The following is a 23,151-nucleotide window of genomic DNA, read 5'->3' as shown; positions in this document are numbered from 1 at the left end:
GCAACCTATGAAAGATTGTATAAGCAAGGATGGTTTGCAGATACAGCTTAGTTTCCTTGCTCCTATCTCATGCCTTTAATTTCTTCATCCTATTTCATACTTCTTTTTCTGTGGTCTGTATTATGCTGCTTATGGAACGGAATAGTTTGAGGCTATGTATGTTAAAATCAGTGCCTCCTTTGAAATGTTTATAATTTATATCAAGGATTAATGTATGCCTCTGGAACAGTAAGTTTCTCATTGTCTAACTATGCCACACAATCTTTTTGAGTGCCTATGTGGGGCCATAATCCTTTCCCACGTTTGTTTGCTTTGTTTTCAGGCATTTTTGGCTTGGGGTCATCTCAGCTAAGATCTTGTGCTCTTGAATCTGTTCCCAGTGTTTGTATAGTTTCCCACACAAATGCCCTTTATTGACTGTTGTGTGTTCCCTTTACACCCACATGAATTGTATGATACAAAAGCAGCATCTCTTATGTCACAATTACAAAAGCTCTTTGCAATAATCTAAATTTATTCCGAAAGACAGAAAGAATAACAGAGAAAGCAGAAATAAAAATATACACCACTAAATTTGATCTAATCTAAAAACTTTAGATAAGTAGTTGTACTTGGTAACTAAGTAAATACGATGTTTACAAATCCTGAAAGCCAATTTGGTCTAGTAGTTACGGCACTAGGCTAGAAGCTAGGAGACTGTGAGTTCTAGTCCCAGCTTAGGTATGAAAGCTGGTTAGTTAGCTTTGGGCCAGTCATTCTCTTCCAATTCACCTCAGAGTTGTTCTTGTTGTGTGGAAAATGATTTCATCCATCACTTTCAAAGAGGACACTGACATCTAACAGGTTGTGGGCTGTCCACAGTGTGTCCGCAGGTGGCTGGTAAGGCCTATGTGTGTCGACCATTGTAGCAGCATTTGCAGCTCTGGCTTTGTGGAGTGCTCGCTTCTCTTGTGCTATGGTTGTTGTTCTGTCTTCAAATGTCTGGCAGCCTTGGTGGATCAACATGCACCTTGTCGAATGATCTTGTGACAGGGTTTCCCCAGAGGTGGTGTGGATATCCAGATACTTCAGAGAGGCTTTCAGCGTGTTTGTATCGCTTTCCTTGAGACAGCTCACCCCTAGAGAAGCTGCTTAGGGATATGATGTTCTGGCAGGCCTGCTCTGGAGAGGACTTCTGTATCTGGCACCTTGTCCTCTGTGGAAAATAGAAGAAAGGAGTATAGTATGTATTCACCATCTTGAATTACTTATAAACATAATGGAGTTTATAAATAAATAAATAAATCTGAGCTCAGATAGTAACTAGCTACTACATGAATAAAAATGTATTAGGTTTCTTCTTACCCTAGCTTTCATTTTCAGGAGTGGCTTTAAGCCAACTGTTAAATATTTCAAGGATTACTAAACGAATGCATAGGAAGGGTTGTGAATACTAAATTGCCGCATAAATAGTTACTAACAGTTGGCAAGATTTTCAATTTGTCCTAAGCTGAAGGCAGCTTTGTTTAAGGACTTATGCAAGGCAATGTTTGTTTGTTTACTGGGTGCCCATCTCATAACGATGTTCCTAGTCTTGTTTCAATCTTAATGACTGCCAAATGTGTATAGAATAGAATAGAACAAAATTCTGCTTATCTTTATGTTGGTGTTTCTTATTGCATCTGTGCGCCTATTCAAGCATCTATATTTTTCAGATAAGTAACCCTAAAAACTAACCCTAATCCATTGCACAGGTAAAATTTCTATTATTATTAACTGCCACGGACAAGAGGATCAACGTTATGGACACACTGCCTTCAGGTTGTTAAGATTTCTGTGGACAGCACTTCTCCTTTGATATACAGACATGGGGTTACCTTAAACCTAAAGAGTGTGCTGTTTAGGATTGGGTACATCAGATGTCATTTGGTGAACAGATTCCAGTTCATCCTAAAAATATCTGATTACTTGTGTTTCATCCAGTGAACCAATTCTACCCCATCATTCTCCTATATATTGATTTTGGTATTGGGTTCTCTGACCAGACCATTCAAAGAATTTGACAACCAACGCTGGAATGAAAAGGGGAGGGCTCAACTCCATTCCCCATTGCTGAGCTATTTTCAATAAGGGTAGCATGTTCTAAACATCAGCTGATGCTGTCTACTATTTGCGTGGCAAATTTATCCTAAAGATTGCTAATTTACATTTTAGGTAATGCATTAAAACACAATCGTGATAGAGGGTGTACTGTATATATAATTTAACAACTGGTTCTCTGCCCTAAAGACCGTTTTAAATATAAAAAAAGGTATACCCAAAGGTAGTTTTTTATCTCATGCATTTAACACTTAAACAAGAATAAGAGGTCCGTGAAACTAGATTGTGTTATGAGTTTTAAAATATGAATGAAAAAACATTAAATACCTGGCAAAAAACAATAAAACTGTTACGTAAGGTATTTCCATATTCTTTCTTGATTGGCGTCCTCATTTGCAATTTCCTTTGCATTTGTCAGAGCATCATCATCTGATTTATCCTTAGCCATTTTTTTACGGTAGGAATAGGATCCCAGTCCTCTAGAGGTAGACCGATTACACTAATGGTTAGAATGTTTGATATATTAGAAGGAGTTAAGTGATGTGTTTCCGCTGAATATATTATGTTCATCTTTGAAAAAACCTTTTCCACGTGTGCTGAACTTATAGCAATTGTTCTGACGATATTTTTAGCTCTTTGAACACTTTCAGGAATTGCATAATTCTGGGAATTTCGTAAAACATTTCCCACAAAATCTCGATAATCATTAATATCAATTTGGTAATGAAAAATGTCATTAAATACAAGCAATTGTTCTTCAGCTGCTTTCCATGGAACTAGTACTTTTTCAATATTCCAGGAACCTGGCTCCAAAAAATTGAGAAATTGTAATTTATTCCTATCTTGAAATTGGCTACAACTTGCTTTTAAATGTCCACAATCCATTAGTCTTTTCTGCAAATTTATTACGATGGTTTCTAAAAGTCTTTCCCGAGGAAGCCCGACAAATTGATTATTTTCTACAAATTTTATATTTCTGAAGGCCTCTGAAATAATTAATTCATCAATTTTTTTTTCGTATGGACCCTTTGCCTTTCCAAGCATTTGAAATGCTTTAATAGATCTTAGCACAGGTTTGTCAGCCTTTATTATGTCTATATTTCTTGCTTGCAGCGCATTTGAAAGAAGATAAATTTCATTTAAAATATCAATCATCAATGCCAAATCCGTTATAAATATATATTTTCAAGACGGGCAGCCATACTGAAGTTCTTTTCATTTGAATAAAAATGATGTAGCGCTGGATAAGCGCGCCACACAGCTAGGGCTAACCTTAAACTACAGGCAGACCATCTTCGTCCCAAAACTGGACCAATATTTATAATTTCAAGTTCAAGTTCTTCGGGTATTTCATTAAGTTCAAATTGGAACTTCAAGGGTAGTTTAAAAAGAGTATTTATCTTATCAATAAATATTTTAAAATGATTTACTTCTATTTCCTTTATCGAAACATCTAAAACAAGATGGAGACGATGGTTTAAACAGTGCCATATGATGATGTTTGGAAACTCTTTTGCTATCCTAGTACTCACTCCAGATTTTCTTCCGAGCAGAACACTGGCACCATCAGATCAAAATCCTATTAAATTTTTTCTAGGTAGTTCTTAGTAAACCCAACATTATTTAAACTTTCCATAACTGAAGTATACATTGTCTCTGCATCTTGTTTTTCCAATTCAACAAGCTCAACAAAAATTGTTGGTGGGTCCTCAGAATCCTCAACTTTTACGAAAACTATCACAACTGGTTTACAAGCTATTGTTGATTCTTCATCAATAATCAAACAAATTTTCAGATTATGTTCAATAATGCTAGTAAACATTTCGGTTTTAATTTCTTTTACAATGAAATCAGCTATTTTCACTGCAGTTTTACATGAATGCAATCCTGTTCCCATATCTATTCCATTTGCAATTCTATCACGCTTTCTATATCTGAAAATGGTCTACATTTTTTTGCCAGGCCATAAACTGTCTTAAATACTTTACAAGTAGTATTTAAATCATTTTCATTCATCTTGCTGCTTTCTGCAAATTGGAGTGGTTGTGCTTGGGACTGTTTTGTAGCATCCAAGGCCAATTCTGATACAACTGATTCCATATTTGGTTTCTTATTGAAAAAATCTGTCAAACTCTGTTGCCTTTTCATCCTTTTAAGGGTTGCTTCTGCAAAAAAAGAATTAAAATGTTTTATTTTAATATATTTATTTACGGACATTACCGCTTATTGAAGATTACAAGATATTGTACAAAAACTTATTGAAAAGGGTGTGCATCAATAACCAAGTGTGGAAAGCCACCACCCCCCCAGAAGAATGAAATACTTTAAGGAATATTTTAAAAAAGGGAAGAATATTATATTTCCCAAAGGGAGAAATGGAGAGGCATTTTTTAGAGGCAGAAGGCAACCCCCACTTTCTAAATAGCCCCAGCAGATATTTTGTGCCCATTAAGAAAGATTGGACCAGCCTGTTCAGAAACCAAACCCGATGAGGCCACCTTTTGGAAATGCAGATTTGATTATCCATTCAAGACAGGATATTTTGAAACAAAGGCAGAATGGTAGGATTAGCCCTCATTCAAGATCCAACACAGGGCAAAGCTATTAAGCCATGTAGAAAGTTAGCAACCACCCATCCTAGAATAATGAAGTATTTTGTATACCCCCCCTCCACAACTCCATGTGGTTCTGCTTCAACATTAAACCATCTTTCCAATTCATTTTGTCTCCAGTGTCTTCCTTGGAACTGAACCAATGGATATTTCTTTCCACACAAGCAAGCACATGTAATAAAGAACGCAAAGTTTTATAACATATTACTACAATCATCAGAGGATAGTAGAGAATAAAGAGTAGGCAATCATTAGAATCGAAAGAAAAAGGAATGTATGTAAAAGATAAGCCAATTGTGGCAAGACAAAAATATCACAAAAATAAAATGGTATTGTTCAAGTAGAAAAAATATCACGATTCAAACAATATGTATAAATTACATCAGTATCAGTATGCGGATCCTTCCCATTCTACATCAAGTAAACTTTAAAGAAAATTAAACAGCCTGGGAGCGAAAATCCGGGAGAAGGAAAAATCCCCGCTCTCATGTACAGGAAGCATTTTCGCTGCCAGAGAATGCGGATCCTTCCCAGCCAGAAAGGCTCGAAAATCCAGAAAGGGCGGAGGGGAGGAACTCGGTTTTTTGAGACGCCAGACTAGAGTGCATTCACGTGTCTGCTACCCCTTTGCTTGCTGCAAATCCAGATTGCAGCAAACAAAGGATTGGAGACAACGTGAATGCACGCTACTCTGGCCCTTTCGGAGCCGATATGCCGTAAACATTGACACTAACCTGAGGCTTCTTTCAGATCGCTCGCGTGGTGGTTGTCGCTTGGGCCTTCGGACTGCAATGCTTGGGAGACGGGCCTCTTTCTTTCAGCCATGCAGTAACTCAGCGGCCGACGGGCTCAGGCGTTGCGACCGTCTAGCTTGCAGGGGCGGGTAGAGACAGAAGGCACGAAGCACGCAGCGCTAAATCCAGACTCCTTCGCGCACTTGGGAAGCCAATCGTCTTTAAAGCTTCCAATCACGAGCCTCCAAGGTGGGCCGAGTTTAACTTTACGGCGTAGCCTGATAGGGGGAAGGAGGGAGTGGGGCAGAAGACGAACCAATGAGGGAAATTGTCTCATGAAGCCAATAATAAGGTTTGTCTTGGTTTCGCAAGCCAGACAGACGGACAGGGAGGGAAGCGGCTGGAGCTGCTTCTCTTTGGTTTATTGAAAGGAGCGGCGGGCTTCTCCTCCTCCTGCTGCCTCTGAGGTAGGTAGCGGTTGGGCCGGGACACTTGGCACGTGGAGGCTGCACGGACCTAGTGGTGGGGCCGGGAGAATAGAGGAGCGGACGGGTGGCTCTGGAGGAAATGGCGCGCCGCGGGTGCGAGAAGTCCGGAATTGACGGGGGCGCCGAGAGAGGCTACGACTGAAACGACTTTAGAAAATGGGGCTTTGAACCAAATGCCCGAGGAACAGACGGGGGAGGATGAGGGAGAAGGTCTGTCCAGTTTCAGCCAGCTGTCATTTGCTGATACGGAGCCGTGTGGAGGGCATGTTTCGAACTTGTAAAATGGGGCTGTGAAATCGCTGATAATAACAAAAATATTGTCGTACCACAAAGCATGGGATGGCGAAGAAACCAGCCGTTCTTTAAACGTGTAAATGTTTGACAGTTTTAAATTTATTTTTTTAATTATGCAAAAATATAATTTACAATTAATTGATATTGCCATTCAGTCATTGTTTACTTTTAACAACCACATAGACTTCCAAGATGATGGCTGTTAATTTGAATAACTTATTATATTTTACTTTTAGCTTTAATGTTTACAGTTCAAAAAGTAATCAAGTTAAATTTGTGATAGGTGTCTGTGATAGGTGTCTGACTATAGATTAAGTAGCCTTTAAAAAAACTATTTGCAGAGATATTTCTGCCTACTATTTGAATTATTTTCTCAGATGAGTTTTTGGATTGATTCAGCGAAGCAGTTCTTATGAGCAAGCAGAAAAAAAGATTATGAAAAACAAAGTTTTTCTAAAGATTAGAGATCATAAAATACATAGACTTGAATCAGAAGTATTGGTACATTTATTCAAATGATAGTGTAACAACACTGTAAATTAGTTTACAGAGGCATGCTTTACAAGTATACAACAGTCTTTACAAACAGTACTATCTCTGTATTGCAGGCAAAATAGTGAGCTGATTGAAAGACTAAATTTTAATGAGGGACACCTGGACTTGCCTCCTTAGTATTCTGCCTCATATTAGGAATGCCAGAAGGATAGGGCATAAGGGTGATAAAATAAAATATGTTTAAACTTTAAAAATAAGTTTTATACATTTAAATATATTCACAAAATGGATTTACATAAAATAAAGAATAAGCTTATTCCTTATTTATGCTAATGCATTAGCTAACATTTCTGTTCTTCCTTACTTGTATGCTTAGCCAGCAGGCTTCTCTGGAGGATAGCAAAATGTAGCTTGCACAAAACAGTGGGGAGAGTGCTTACATTTTTAAGGAACAGAAATACCATAATTCAGCATAGATACACTTATATAGCTTGGATCAAGAAGGACAGAAAGTGTTATCTTAAATCAGTACTTAATCCCAAATCAGGAGAACCAGGAAAAGTCTTAATAAGCTGGATATAGAAGGATTGGTGAGATTTTTGTTTATACCGTAGTATGTTACGATCTCCTTAAGCGTAACTTGATGAACTCTATCAGTTAATTTATCAGTTTGCTGGGTAGGTGCAACAGTTCTAGTCAGAGAAGATGCTATGTGATCAAGCATGCAATCAGTATGCAGATAGTATCCAGTTATGTATCTTCACTTGGGTCATGCTGTGGTGCTGTGGAGGTTATGTCTTGGTGTCTGAAGATCTGGATGGGAAACAATAGGCTTTGGCTCAACTCTAATAACACTGAGTGGCTTTGGGTTTTAGAGCCTCCTGATTCTGGGAACCTTCCATCATTTGTTCTGGATGGGATTGCACTGTAGCCTCAGATAGATCTTGTACATAATTGGGGAATGGTCCTCCTAGACACACAGCTCCTGTTCAATGAGCATGAGATGAATGCTATGGGTCACATTCACAAGAGAGTCACCTGTTGAGACACAAGAGGATAATCTTTTCTGCCATGGTACCTGTCTTTCATTCCCCCCCCCCCCGAATCAGATGTGCCCAGATACTGCTGGCAGATACTCTAGGCCACGGGGTCAAATGTGCCACATCACGTTGCTGTCATGTGAAGTATTGCAATGTTTTTTTCCATGGAGCTGGGGTGGGCATGGCCTGTGCATGATGCATCTGGTCCGTTGGCGGCCAGTTTGACACCCCTGCTCTAGGCACCAAAAACCTGGTTTTGCTATCAAGGTTGGGGCTGTAATAGTGTGAATGAATTCATTTCATGTTTAGTTATGAGTTTGTGAGTGTCCTGGACTCGAATTACTGTGATTTTTAATTTTGGTTGTTTCTATTGTTTTATAACCAATCAGTTTTTTTTTTAATTGGGAGGCAGAACCAGAGAGAAGCAGCTGAGCGTATGGGCAGAATTCTGTTCTTCCCAGTATTAATGATGCAATAATAATTGTTTTTATTAAATGTAACTATCATGATTGCTTGAATGATTGGATGCTTGAGCTAATATTGTATTGGTTATTGTTTATGCTGATTTCTGAAATATCTTTTTTCTAGGAAAATAAGAATCCAGAATCTATGATTCTGTTCACTTTTAGGATTTCAGCTGAAAAATATAAATCTGGAAGCTATAATGCTATTATTTGGTACAGATTTCTTAATTTTGATCACATGGCTAAATTTACCAGCGTGATTCTTCTGAATTTTTAAGTAAGAGCCTAGAAAATAGTATCTGGTTGCCACTAGTAAAACGTTATTTCATTCTGGTAACATCCAAGGAATAATACCTGGTAAGTTTCACTTAGAAATAGTATCTCTAAAAGTTCCATCAGCCGCATAAGAATAAGGCATTTTTTAAGAATAATACCATCTTGCATCTTGAGATAGTAACATGTCTATTTTTTTAAGAGAGGAGATAAATATTCACTCCACCCATTTTTTTCTCTGTAACTTCCTGTACTGTGTGCAAAAAGAAAAAAATGGTGGGTTTTTTGTGTGTGTGAAGGAAATGTATAAGACTTACCACCATGCTGGCTATCAGAGTGTATATTTAGGTAATCCACCCAAATGTATTGACCTTGGACTTGAGTTCCTCTCTAAGATAAATGAAATAGGCAATTTTTTTTTTGATAACCAGGTAGTGGCTCATTTAATATTTTGAGAATAATTGTGATCTGTAATAGAGGTGGTTTCCTTATAATTATTTGCCCTTGCAAATGTTTCAAATTTTCTAAATGATGTTTTTATGATTTCCTCAACTAAGGATTGAACATTAGCATGATGCCTCTCTGCCACTCTGCAATAAAACACAGTGAATCAGGCATGGAGAGGTGCTATTTTTCACCTGCTGGAGGTCTGAGGATATTCTTGCACTGGAAGGGTGAGGCAGAGGAACAATACCATACATACACCAAAGGGACTCCTTGTGCTGAAGAGATCTGCAGTGATATTGCACAGAAGATAGGTAAGAACCACTAGGTTTTGACTTATCTAAACCTCTGTTTGTGGTAGATATGTGTAGCCCCTATTCTTTTGATAAATATCCTTTCAATTTATAATTTAGAAAAATATGGCCGAAAGAGATTGCTTGTTTCTTAGAAAGAAGAAGAGCTACCTTTTGTAGATAAAAGCTTTTGTTGTAGTTAATGTGCATTCAATTTTTCCTTTGGTTATTAGAGTAGCCTTTACACACACACACTGTCTGTCTGTCTATCTAAAATATGATATAAAAAAAGTTATTTTTCTTGCAAGGACCCAGGATAATCCAATGCTGCTGAACAGCAGGAAATTCAAATAGAGAAAATCAAACATTTTATTTGTTAAAAATTCTAAATCTATTTGCATTTTAAGACTGCAAAGCTTAGTTTATGGCATTTGTTTCCACAAGGTGAACCATTGTGCAACAATTTGGGCAGTTTCAGTCAAGGAATTCCATAGTTTTATTCCCTATGAGTTCATTAATCAGTGCCTACTAGTCAATAACCAGAAAGTTAGAAAGAGAGGACTGCTGTACTGATATCCTGCTTTGGGGGTTCTGGTTGATAACTATGAGACGCTGGATCCTGGACTAGGTAAGCCTTTGGTGTCAACCAGTAAAATTATGAAGTGATTTCTAGGATTGTGTTCAGTATGATTTGATGACATATCTGAAGAGTTTCTCATTTCTCTGTATTTTTTTTATTTTTCATAGGAATCACACCAACCTGCTGCAGTCTGTTTGCACTCTATGACCCAGAGACAAAACTTTGGTTCCCTCCCAACTATGTCTTTGATGTTGATAGTGACATCAAGATCACTTTGCATTTTCGTATGAGGTAGGAATATTCTTTGCTTCCATGTGTGTTCCACTTTGTTTTGCCTTTACATTTGGGGTTATAATCTCAGAATAGTTGCTATTAAAATATTTTTGTTGAAACTATTTGAGAATGTGTATAATTGTAATGTGCTGCCTTTCTTTTAATGTATTTAATCAAATTATTAATTAAATTTAAGGAGCTGCAGTAGTAATTGATAAGCAGTTTCCAGTCTTTTTAAGGAAGAATAAAGTGACAATAACTTTTGTTCTTCAGTCTGTAAGAAGTTATGGAACTACTGATTTATATATATGACAACATACATTAATCCTTATTCTACCTTTCAAAGATAATTTCAGTTAAGTGAAGTTCTAGTTGTTGTAGAATTTAGTAATAAAGCAGATAGACCCTTAAAGGGTAGAATGAGAGAGCTAAAAGCTTTCTAAATACCCTAGATATATTGCATCATCATTTACAACCTGATGAACAGTCTAAATGTCATAGTTCCATACAGTTAATCTTGTGGGTGTACTTTTATTTTGTGTATTCTGCTTTCAAACTCTGAAAGGGGAATTTTTGTTATGCTCATATATGAGAGTAAATGGTGAAATATATTTTATTTCTTAATAGCTTAAATCACTGTGATAAGCAAATAGAATTGTGGTGGAACAGTATACTGTGATATGTAAATATTAATTAGAAAGTGAACCAATACTGAAAAAATGTTTCTGTCTTTAATTATCTTCTGACTTATTGATTATTATACTGTAAATCTATAAATTAACTGGAGTGCTGGCAAGGTTAAAACAAGGAAATGGGCTGATTTTGAAGGATCTGAGATTTTTAACTTAACCATTACACCTTGAAATAATTCTTACATCATCAGATATGTAGTGCTGAATCTATTGCAGATTTTTGTAATCTACACTGTGTACCTATTACATATAGTAGTGATGTAATATTCCAAGTTGCATCAGTCAGCTTGATAACCTACAAACTACAATAACTACAAACTACAATTATGATGAGAACTTCATTGTGGTCAGACTATTATCATTAACATATGAATAGAAAGCAAAGAATATTTTTCCAGGATAGATTGTTTCTCTTGTGGACTTACTGGATTTTGGAGGGGTATGGAGTTTGGCTATACATACAGTCCTTGACTTACGAGAGCAATTGGGATCAGGATTGCTGGCGCTAAGTCTATATATATAAAAGTGAAAACCACTCACACCGTAATCACAAAATCTCCAGAACCGTAAAGCCTACAAACTTGAAATTTGTCACCTGTGTTCCTCTTGGCTTCTAGGTGCTCACTAAGAAAGGATTTTTCGAAATGACCATTGGACAATCAGTATTTCCTATATTATAATTAACATGCTCTGATGCTAAGGCATTCTACTCCCCCTCCCCATCTGAAAAGAATTCTGTTCCAAAGGCAAAACACAAACAGAAGAGAGGAGTTTCACTTTCAGTTTTACTTTCACAGCAGCAAGGAGCTTTAATACAGAACACTTGAGCTAAGCCACGGCCAGGCTCCTTCCTGTCTCCTTCTTGCTCATACAGCAAATGCTGTTTTACTTTCCAAACAGCCCTCTGATGCTAAGGAGTTCTACTCCCCCTTCCCACCTGAAAAGAAATCTGTTCCAAATGCAAAACACAAGCAGAGGAGAGGAGTTTCACTTTCAGTTTTACTTTCACAGCAGCAAGCAGGGGATAGGATAGGGGAGATTTCTGTGGGGCAAGGCTGAGGAAGAGAAGGGCGATAGGATAGGCTTCTGTGGGGCAAGGCTGAGGGAAGGAAGGGGAGAGGAAAAGTCGATTGTAACTACTCATTAATTTTCAAACTTTAACTGTCAATTTATCAAGCCCCATCACATAGTTTCATAGTGAAGCACGGGTGTCCAGCTAGTGATGTTATAAAGCATGACCACATTGCTTAGCAGCTGCAGTCTCTGCAGCCCTGGTTCTTATTTTATTCATTTATCCCATTTGTATGAGATTAGGGTAGCTAATAAGAAGTGACTCTTGAGCAGCATAAAAGTATAAAAAGTAATTAATAAAAATAAAAAACACTATTAAAAATTAAAATATACAAATCACATGGAAAGAGTAAAAGATCAACCACAAGGGAGCCCTCTAAACATGTGTCTATTTCCCTGGTATCATCAGATCCAGTGACATAAATAAATCTCCAGAAATGTCCAGAATGATGATAGGAATGGAACTAACCTGACTTTGGTGGAAGAGAATGTTCCGTCAGGCAGGCATCGCAGCAGAGAAGGCCTGCCTCCTGAAACCCAGCTAATGTAAATCCCTGGTAGATGGTTGCTATCATTAACTGAATCCCATAGTCATTAAGCGAAGTGACTTCTTGCTGGCTTCCCACAACTAAAGTCAGTGGAGAAACTCTGACATTAAACACTGACTTCCAAACTTTGCATCAAATGGGAGATCAAACAGATTCCGTAGGAGACTACCTGGCAACTTTGTCATTCAAATAGTAGAGGAGGGACTAGAAGACCTCTAAGGTCCCTTCCTATTGTGTTCTGTTCTGGAAGTTGGCAGGAAATTGCAAGTTCTTGGCCCATAAGTGGATGCTGGCAGTTGGGGAAGTGGATGCTGGCAGTTGGGGAAGTGAGTGAGTGTGAATGTGAGGCACCTAAGTATGTTGGGAGAAGGTACATAGGGAGCATGCACAAAGGTGCAAGAGAGGATTGGAAAAGATGTGAGGGGTGCATGAGAGGCACTGTGGGTTGGGGAGGGTATGAGGCAGGGGTGAAATGTTCCTGGTTTGGGCCGGATCGCCCGATCTGGTAGCGATGGCGGTGGGTGGTTCGGAGAACCGATAGCAAAAATCCCTGCTCCCCCACCCCAGCTGAGTTGCGCGATCATCAGAGGGTTTTTTTTTTTACTTTTAAAAGCATTTTTTCTTTTGCCGAAAAGCGATTCCAGCTGAGTTGCCTGATCATCAGAACCGTTTAAAATCATGTTTTCTACAAGCTGTTCAGCAGAAGAGGTGGTAGAAAAAATGCTTTTAAAAGAAAAAAAAAAGTTGGCCACGCCTACCCAGTCACATTAACCCCCACACCACCAAGCCACACCCACAGAACCGGTAGTAACAAATTTTACATTTCACCCCTGGTACGAGGGGAACTGTGAGGCACTATATGGGTTGGGGAGTAATATATATAGTAGTTTGCCATGTCATTGTTAGTGGAAGTGTGGTTTTCTCCTTGGTATGATTTGGCTATTGTTTACTGCTTAATTGTTTGTGTGAGTTGACAATTCCTTGATTAAAGTATTGTATATTGCTTAATTGTTTGTCTGGTGTTAATGCTGCTGTTAATCCCTGCTTCTTTGGATTACTGGAGAGGCAGCGTTCTGGTCTTTTTTATTTCTTTTTATTTTTTTAATTATCTCTTTTGACTGATATGAAAATATTGTTTATCTCTAGATGTTTGTTGATGTTTCATTTATCTGAGTGCCAAGATTCCCAGCATTCCCTAGCATTTTGGAATTTAGCTTGATCTAGGATGCTCACAGTTTCCCAATTGAAATGAGAGTCCCTGTATTGTGAAAATACATTGTGTTTTCAACTGTTAACTGATGTTCTCTAGTAACATAATAGTAACATTTGTGTATATAAATAGAGAGCAAACCCCATTCCTTTATAGTATTGAAGATTTTACCTAGTTAGGTAACAAAACACCTACAAGTAAGCAACTAAGTTCTGAGAGCACCAAGGATTCCCACAATTGAATTGTGTTTAGGAAATCTGTGCAGATAAATGAGCCAGCATGCCCAACTTTCAATCTGTTAGGTTCTGTCTATATTGTGCTTATTTCTCTTGAAATATTTGCTACTAAAATCTTCATTCTGATCTGAGTTCAATAGGTTATCGTAATGTTCATTGGATTTCGTTTTATGACTTCCTTAAGGAATTTATTAATGTTTCTGAAGATGCAAATAAGGTAGCAAATGTGATAAAGACCCTCATGTGAAGATGCTAACTCTTCAAAGTTTCCTGTACTAGGAAAGTTTACAATAACAGAATCTTGCAAGTCTGAATGTGTCTCCCCCTCCCTCCTTTTCTCTTCATGAGAACTAGCAAGGGTCAAGTCTGAGGTAGTTTCTCAAAGTACATTTTTGCCTCACAATTCTTTTGTCTTATCATCTTGGTTGCAGTTCTTTCTCCTGTTCCTCAAGGTTATTCTTATTGCCCATTACAGAAAGATTGAACCCAAAATGTTTTTCTGGATAAATAAGGTCGACTGGTTTAATTATGAGGTATTAATGATCATCATCAATACTTAATTGGTATTCAAAAACAGCAATCCATCCTTTCTTTAAAACTGTTGTTGTATTGTTGTATTGTATTGTTGTATTGATCATAAAAAAGGTATCAGTTGATGTTTTAAAAATCAAGAGAATTATAAATAATAAACCATAAGGGTGACTTGGATCATTCTTTTATACTGAATTTACAAAAGAGGTCTGGATGAATTTTGTCAGAAGGTAACAAAAGAAATGAAAAAGAAATAACATTTTATGACATTACTTGAATGGACTAAAGATTAAGATTGTTAGATGTAAATGGAAGGAATATAAAATTGGTTTATTTGACCAAAGCTGAAATAAATATTTTACTTCAAGCAACCTTAATGAATTTTAAAGGAGCCACTGGTTCTGTTGTTCATTGAATTGTTTTCTTGAAGATGGTTGGAAGTCTATTCCTTAGACTTTCTTGAAGATGGTTGGAAGTCTTTTTTAAAAAGATATTTAACTGTTGCAATCAGGATTAAATACAGACTTCTTGCGGTTTGAGTCATTTAATTTGAGGTAATTTTGTTTTTATTAATGCTAAATACATTTTTAGAAATGAGATTATTCTGCAGTATTTTGTTACAGGCCTTTCTTTTTCATATTAAGTCAAGTAATTTGTCTAAGGAAATCTGATTTGAGTATAACCCATCAGGCTTTCCAAAATTGTAATAAAATGGCTTTCTTCAAAACATGTTTATGACATCAAAGCTCCTGAGGTATTATTTTTATTTGAAATATAGTGAAATGATTGGGATTGAATAATACTTTATTGCAGAACTATGACATGAGTTTTAATTGCTTTGTGTATTCTGAGTGCCAAGAATATTATGCATTTGTATTCAAAAACCATAATTCTCCTTTCTTACAGAAGTACTAAGTACATATATATTTGGTCAGTAATGTTTTAAAGTTGTACCGAATAATAAAGTTTTGTATAAAATTATAATGTTCAGTGACTGAAAAGTAGGCCATTGGTATAATAATGAAAAACTCCCATCAAACTCTACTGGAGCTTTCGTTTCATAGCAGTCTTGCATTTATGTGTTTCTTGGTCAATGTGGTTTGACCACGTTTTGATAGAATTAGCTATTTCTTCCTGAAAGCATTGTACAGAATGAAAAATAGTGTTTTTATTTGCTCTTCTGAATCAAGAGCACAGTTTGTTTATTTTATTTATTTATTTTGTCGAGTACATATTAGATAATTCTAATATTCCTTGTGATTCCTTGTGCACAGTCACTCACGCCCTTGTCACTTCCCGTCTGGACTACTGCAATGCTCTCTACATGGGGCTTCCCTTGAAGAGCACCCGAAGACTTCAATTAGTTCAGAACGCGGCCGCGCGGGTGATAGAGCCATATAACACCTCTCCTGCGCAGGCTGCACTGGCTTCCGGTGGTCTTTCGGGTGCAATTCAAGGTGTTAGTTACCACCTTTAAAGCGCTCCATGGCATAGGACCGGGTTACTTACGGGACCGCCTGCTGCTACTGGCGATCTCCCATCGACCAGTGCGCTCCATAGGGAGGTTCTCCTTGGGGTGCCGTCGGCCAGTCAATGTCAGCTGGCGACACCCAGGGGGAGGGCCTTCTCTGTGGGGGCACCAACCCTCTGGAACACGCTACCACCAGGTATCCGTCAACTCCCTGATCTTCGGACCTTTCGACGCGAGCTGAAAACATTTCTGTTTCACCGTGCAGGACTGGCCTAGTGGGGTTTTAATTGGAAAAAAGAATCAGAACATATTGGTTTTAAGTTCTTCAATCAAGTCTAAATTTTCCTTTGTATTAATTGATTTTACTTTGACTGTAAACCGCCCTGAGTCCTTTGGGAGAAGGGCGGTATAGAAATCGAAACAACAACAGTAATAATAATAATAATAATAATAATAATAATAATAATAATAATAATAATAATAATAATAATAATATACATAAGTATAAGCATGAATTGAATACATAAAATGAATACAATTAAAGGGAATATTAGGATAGGGATGGTAGGCATGCTGGTGCTCTTATGCACGCCCCTTACAGACCTCTTAGGAATGGGATGAAGTCAACAGTAGACAGTCTTAGGTTAATGTTTTGGGGGTTTGGGGATGAGACCACAGAGTCTGGTAGTGCATTCCAGGCATTAACAACTCTGTTACTGAAGTAATATTTTCTGCAATCGAGTTTGGAGCAGTTCATTTTAAGTTTGTATCTATTGTGTGCTCATGTATTGTTGTGGTTGAAGCTGAAGTAATCATTGACAGGTATGGCATTGCAGCAGATGATTTTATGAGCTATGCTCAGGTCATACCGAAGGCAGCGTAATTCTAAATTTTCTAAACCCAGAATTTCAAGTCTGGTGGCATAAGGTATTTTGTTACGAGCAGAGGAGCGGAGGACTCTTCTTGTGAAATATTTCTGGACGCGCTCAATTGTATTAATGTCCGATATGCAGTATGGATTCCAGACAGATGAGCTGTATTCGAGAATTGGTCTAGCAAAAGTTTTGTATACTCTGGTTAGTAGTGTAATCTTACTGGAGAAGAAACTACGCAAGATTAGGTTTACAACTCTTAATGCCTTTTTGGCCATATTGTTACAGTGGGCTTTGGCACTTAGATCATTTGATATGAGTACTCTAAGGTCCTTGACAGACTGAGGGTCATCTACAAGGTCATGTCCACTTAGCTTGTATTTTATGTTCTGATTCTTTTTTCCAATGTGTAAGTCAGAGCATTTGTTGGTTGAGATTTGGAGTTGTTCTTAGAGTTAGTTCTTAGCTTGTCTTTCCTTCAGTATAACTGTAACCTAATTTTCACAATTATCTGGTATATTGAGGCTGCATTTTGAACAAGAAAACTCTTTTAAGAAGACCGTAATAGAGAATGCAGTAAATCTTCCCTCTCTTCCCTTGTCCCTTATCCCAATTTAAATCCTACATCATTTTAGGCATTTCATACATCTGATGAAATTAGCTCAACTTCATGAAAGTTTATGCCTTTTAATAATATTTGTTAATCTGGATAAAGTGATATCAGACCACTTCACATTCTCAGAATTTATGCTACAGCTATTATGGTGAGAAGGAAAAGGAAAGAGGAAATCTGCTTCAGTTTGATGGTGGGGGGAATGCTTCCTTTGCTATTTTTTGTTCTTTTGTTTTATGCTATTTTTGTCTTTTTAGTATTTTTTACTGTTAGAAATGTTTGTAACAACCACCCAACTAGAGTCGCAGGGAGTCAGTGGCATCTAAGTTTCAGATGATGATAATTATAAACTTTTATTCATTAAACATGAAACTCAGCCAACTGAACATTTAAAAATGTATCACAAATATTAACTGGCACTGATGGTTGATACGGGTTGCTGCCAGCATCCTAGATATCGACCAAGTATTTTCTTAACATTATTATTATCATTATTTATTTATTTATTTATTTATTTATTTATTTATTTATTTATTTATTTATTTATTTATTTATTTATTTATTTATTTATTTATTAGATTTTTATACCGCCCTTCTCCCGAAGGACTCAGGGCGGTTTACAGCCAATATAAAACAATAACAGTGTACAACTAAAACAAAAATTAAAAAACTTATTATATAATTGGCAGAGATTTAAAACATTTAAACCTAAAAACCCTTAAAATTCATATAAATTAATTCAATCCCAGTTAAAATTGATATTTAAAATTTAAAATTTAAGCCAGTCCCGCGCGAATAAATAAATTCGTTTTCAGCTCGTGGCAAAAGGACCGAAGATCAGGCAATTGGCGTAATCTAGGGGGAAGTTCGTTCCAGAGGGTAGGAGCCCCCACAGAGAAGGATCTTCCCCTGGGGGCCACCAGCCGACATTGCTTGGCGGACGGCACCCTGAAAAGTCCCTCTCTGTGAGCGTACGGGTCGGTGGGAGGCGTGAGGTAACAGTAGGCGGTCCCGTAAGTACCCAGGCCCTAAGCCATGGAGCGCTTTAAAGGTAGTAACCAAAACCTTTAAGTGCACCCGAAAGACCACAGGCAGCCAGTGCAGCCTGCGCAGGAGTGATGTTACATGGGAGCTGTGTGCAGCTCCCTCTATCACCCGCGCAGCTACATTCTGAACTAACTGAAGCCTCCGAGTGCACTTCAAGGGGAGCCCCATGTAGAGAGCATTGCAATAATCAAAGCGAGAGGTAACAAGAGCATGAGTGACCGTGCATAAGGCATCCCGGTCAAGGAAGGGGCGCAACTGGCGAACCAGGCGAACCTGGTAAAAAGCTCTTCTGGAGACGGTCGTCAAATGATCTTCAAACGACAGCCGTCCATCCAGGAGAACACCCAAGTTGCGCAACCTTTCCATTGGGGCTAGTGACTCGCCCCCAACAGTCAGCTGCAGCTGCAGCTGACTGTACCGGGGTGCCGGCATCCACAGCCACTCCGTCTTGGAGGGATTGAGCTTGAGCCTGTTTCTCCCCATCTAGACCCGTACGGTTTCCAAGCACCGGGACAGCACTTCGACAGCTTCGTTGGGGTGGCCCGGGGTGGAGAAGTACAGCTGCGTGTCGTCAGCGTACAGTTGATATCTCACCCCAAAGCCACTGATGATCTCGCCCAGCGGCTTCATATAGATGTTAAACAGGAGAGGCGAGAGAATCGACCCCTGTGGCACCCCACAAGTAAGGCGCCTCGCGGTCGATCTCTGCCCCCCTGTCAACACCGTCTGTGACCGTCAGAGAGATAGGAGGAGAACCACCGATAAACGGTGCCTCCCACTCCCAAACTCTCCACCGGTGCAGCAAGATACCATGGTCGATGGTATCAAAAGCCGCTGAGAGATGCAATAGGACCAGGGCAGAGGAACAACCCCTGTCTCTGGCCCTCCAGAGATCATCCACCAACGCGACCAAAGTTATCTCAGTACTATATCCGGGCCGGAAGCCGGACTGGAACGGGTCTAGATAGATAGCTTCATCCAGGTATTGGGGTAGTTGCCATGCCACCACACTCTCTACAACCTTCGCAACAAAGCGAAGGTTGGAGACCGGACGATAATTTCCCAAAATAGCTGGGTCCAGGGCAGGCTTCTTGAGGAGGGGTCTCACCACCACCTCTTTCAAGGCGGCAGGGAAAACCCCTTCCAACAAGGAAGCATTTATAATCCCCCGGAGCCAGCCTCGTGTCACCTCCTGTGTATCCAGCACCAAGCAGGAGGGGCACGGGTCCAGTAAACGTGTGGTGGCGTGCAACCTCCGCAACAACCTGTCCACGTCCTCGAGAGCCACAGGGTCAAACTCATCCCAAACAATCTTAACAAGACGCGTCTCCGCCCTCTCACTTGGATCATCCCAATTTTGGTCCAAACCATCCTGAAGCTGAACGATTTTATCGTATAGATAACCACTAATCTCCTCGGCACGTCCCTGTAAGGGGTCATCCCGCGCTTCCTGATGAGAGAGCGGGTCACCCGAAACAGGGCGGCCGGGCGGTTATCTGCCGACGCAGTGGGGGTGGAAACGTAGGAACGCTTCACCTCCCTCAGTGCCACTAGATAGGCCTTAGAATAAGACCTAACTAGTGTCCGGTCAGCTTCAGAACGGCTGGACCTCCAGGAACTCTCTAGGCGTCTTCTCCGGCGTTTCATCTCCCTCAGCCCCTCGGAAAACCAAGGGGCCAGTTGAGATCTACGCCGGGTCAGAGGCCGCAAAGGCACGACACGGTCCAAAGCCCCAGCCGCGGCCTGTTCCCAGGCCACAACTAGTTCTTCAGCCGTGCCGTGGGCCAGATCCTCAGGGAATGGCCCAAGCTCTGTCAGGAACCTCTCAGAGTCCATCAGGCGCCTGGGACGGTACCAACGCATTGGTTCCGTCTCCCTGCGGTGGTGGGTGGCGGTCCGAAAGTCCAGGCGAAGGAGAAAATGATCTGACCATGACACAGGTTCTGTTACTAAATCTACTTCCAGATCATCCAAATCTCCAGATCCAGATCATCATCATCATCACTAGAGTTGTATCTCTTTACTTTCATCTAGTGATTGTCTAGAATTTTGCAGTGTAGGTCTAGTTAGTAGCTTTAACTTAGTGCACTCAATTGAAGGTAAACCTTGAAAAGGTAAAGGTACATTGTTCGCCTTATGCCTACTGAGGTTATATTTATAGGCAAGCTATTCAGAAAAATAACTCTTACAGCACTGAGGATGCAGAAGAATGAGTCGTTGGCATTCATTCCTCTCCTGCTACTCTTGGAGACAATTGAATTAAAGTCAATTGATATCAATTTGCCAGAACTACAATATTTCACATCAGTAGCTATGAGAAGTAGCTAAGAGAGCTAGCTATTTAAAGCATTGTCTATAGGACCTGTGTGCTGCCTTAGGTTTCCCTAGTACATTTGTATACAGGCAGTGTACTGATTTTTTAACAAGGAGCCTTAGTTAAACTCTTAGAAGACATCAGTATTGTTTGTTCAGGGCAGTAATATATTAAGATGGCTTTGATCAGGACTTTTGAGAAATGCATATTAGCTATCAATTGAGTTAATCCTTGAGAACCATGTCACTGTTCTTTTGTTATTACTTAGAATGATAATTGACAATATTAGCATTCATATACCACTGTTTTAAGTGCTCACATTTAGATATTCTTTATTCTTCTAGAATAGAATAGATAGAATAGAATAAAAGAGTTAGAAGGGACCTTGGAGGTCTTCTAATCCAACTCCCTGCTTAGGCAGGAAACCCTACTCCACTTCAGACAAATGGGAATCCAACATCTTCTTAAAAACTTCCAGTGTTGGAGCATTCACTACTTCTGGAGGCAAGTTGTTCCACTTATTGATTGTTCTAACTGTCAGGAAATTTCTCCTTAGTTCTAAGTTGCTTCTCTCCTTGATTAGTTTCCACCCATTGCTTCTTGTTCTACCCTCAGGTGCTTTGACTCCCTCTTCTTTGTGGCAACCCCTGATATTGGAACACTTCTAGCAGTAGACTATCTCATATTGCTGTTAGGGGGTCTAACTAAGGCTGCTTGATACTACAAATGTGTTCATTGCTAGTTCACTCGTGCTGTTAATCACTTTGCCACTTATCTCTCTTGATATTATTTTAAAGTGGTTACATTTAAAATATTGCAAAATGTAAAACTGTACAGATCCTGTTAAAGTTATTATTAATGTTTAGACATATGTGATCAGAAATCAGAAGGACTCAAGGGAGCTTTATTTGTAACAATTATTGGATCTCATTCAACATATTTTTAGCCATCTACTGGGGATGATGTAGTGACTCCTGAGACATGTAGGGGGTTGGACTTGACCACGCAGGTCCCTTCCTATTCTATGATTTGGCCTAAGACTGTTGAGATTTAGGCAGGTTACAGGTTTATGAATGAGAATAAGTAAATTAATATTATATGATTTTATGAATAATGTTGATAAATATGACATGCAGATGGTTCTATATTTGTAATAATGACTAATATTTCATATTAATGCTATAGACTTCTTTGTAGACCCATTGGACTGATATTATTAAAGGTAAAGGTAAAGGTAAAGGTTCCCCTCGCACATATGTGCTAGTCATTCCCGATTCTAGGGGGCGGTGCTTATCTCTATTTCAAAGCCAAAGAGCCAGCGCTGTCCAAAGATGTCTCCGTGATCATGTGGCCGGCATGACTCAACGCCAAAGGCGCACGGAATGCTGTTACCTTCCCACCAAAGGTGGTCCCTATTTTTCCTACTTGCATTTTTACATGCTTTCAAAACTGCTAGGTTGGCAGAAGCTGGGACAAGTAATGGGAGCTCACCCTGTTATGCAGCACTAGGGATTTGAACCGCTGAACTGCCAACCTTTTGATCAACAAGCTTTTGATACTTTACTGTTGTTCATACAGATATTATTTCCGAAACTGGCATGGGACAAATGACAAGGAGCCAGCCATATATCGCAGTATTCCTCGCTCAGCTGACTCAGAGGACAGATCATATAGGAGTGAACAAGGCAATGCCATCTTGGATAAATCATCATTTGCCTATCTCTTTGAGCAAGTATGGCATTTCTTTTAATAGTTCATCCATTTGGATTAAGCCTAATATATATCTGGAGCATTGTTTTAGACTAGATTGTAGTTCAGGAGAAAGTAACTGGAAGTAAACGCCACAAAATGTTGGAATGGCAAGACTGCATAAACAAGAATAAATAAAAATGGTGATTGCACAAAATATTGTACAGGAAAAACCAAGCTGTATGAAATAAGATTGTGATGAATCAGGATACCTATCAAATTAGAGCCAGAAAAGTAAGCATGCTGACCTACATTTTGTACAGACAGTAAAACTCAAATAATCTGATTCTCCCTGGGATAGAGTATTACTTTATATTGTAAATGTGAAGAATACATGTCCAATATGAAAGTCTTGCTAAAATCTACCCTGTTTTCCCCAAAATAAGACCTACCCTAAAAATAAACCCTGGCATAGCTTTTTATGCATGCGCCTAATATAAGCCCTACCCCCCAAAATAAGCCCTACTTAAGAGCTTGAGCAGCCAGTCACCTGCCCATTCTGTCTGCTGGTTGTGGTTCTGCGGCCACAAGGTAGATGGTGGTGGAGCTGGTGGTGGACCTGTTCCTTTTCAGGGTAGGCTATGATACAAAGTCAATCCAAGAATGCATTACTATTGTTCTATTGAACATCTCACTACCATTCTCATAGAAATATCTGAAATAGCATTGTAGCACTCACCTACCTCAGTTTTATCCCAAAATTTCCGTTAACATTTGTATTCATTTTC

General features: G+C 39.1%; 1 protein-coding gene and 1 long non-coding RNA gene across 6 annotated transcripts in view; one reads left to right on the top strand and one right to left on the bottom strand.

Annotated features, from left to right (window-relative positions):
- Nucleotides 1-484: 484 nt before the first annotated feature.
- Nucleotides 485-5,565, bottom strand: LOC131190998 (uncharacterized). Its single transcript, XR_009153394.1, has 3 exons — nucleotides 5,426-5,565; nucleotides 2,407-4,244; nucleotides 485-1,195 (listed from the first exon to the last, which is right to left on the bottom strand). It is a non-coding gene; the product is annotated as an uncharacterized LOC131190998 (long non-coding RNA).
- The window catches only part of TYK2 (tyrosine kinase 2), a 42,703-nt gene continuing 25,097 nt past the window's right edge, over nucleotides 5,546-23,151 (top strand). For 3 of the 5 annotated variants that reach the window (XM_058168627.1, XM_058168624.1, XM_058168628.1), the window contains exons 1-4: nucleotides 5,759-5,892; nucleotides 9,037-9,237; nucleotides 9,964-10,087; nucleotides 22,253-22,406. In XM_058168627.1, the coding sequence (XP_058024610.1) occupies nucleotides 9,051-9,237; nucleotides 9,964-10,087; nucleotides 22,253-22,406 (465 nt within the window). In that variant the 5' untranslated portion in view covers nucleotides 5,759-5,892; nucleotides 9,037-9,050. Of the gene's footprint in view, nucleotides 5,675-5,758; nucleotides 5,893-8,289; nucleotides 8,564-9,036; nucleotides 9,238-9,963; nucleotides 10,088-22,252; nucleotides 22,407-23,151 lie in introns of those variants that run through there. The other 2 variants (XM_058168626.1, XM_058168625.1) reach the window with 2 other exon arrangements.

The sequence above is a fragment of the Ahaetulla prasina genome, chromosome 2 (assembly GCF_028640845.1).
Source record: "Ahaetulla prasina isolate Xishuangbanna chromosome 2, ASM2864084v1, whole genome shotgun sequence".
Classification (NCBI taxonomy): domain Eukaryota; kingdom Metazoa; phylum Chordata; class Lepidosauria; order Squamata; family Colubridae; genus Ahaetulla; species Ahaetulla prasina.
The sequence above is the reverse complement of the archived record's forward strand: the minus strand, read 5'-3'. Positions and strand labels throughout refer to the sequence as shown.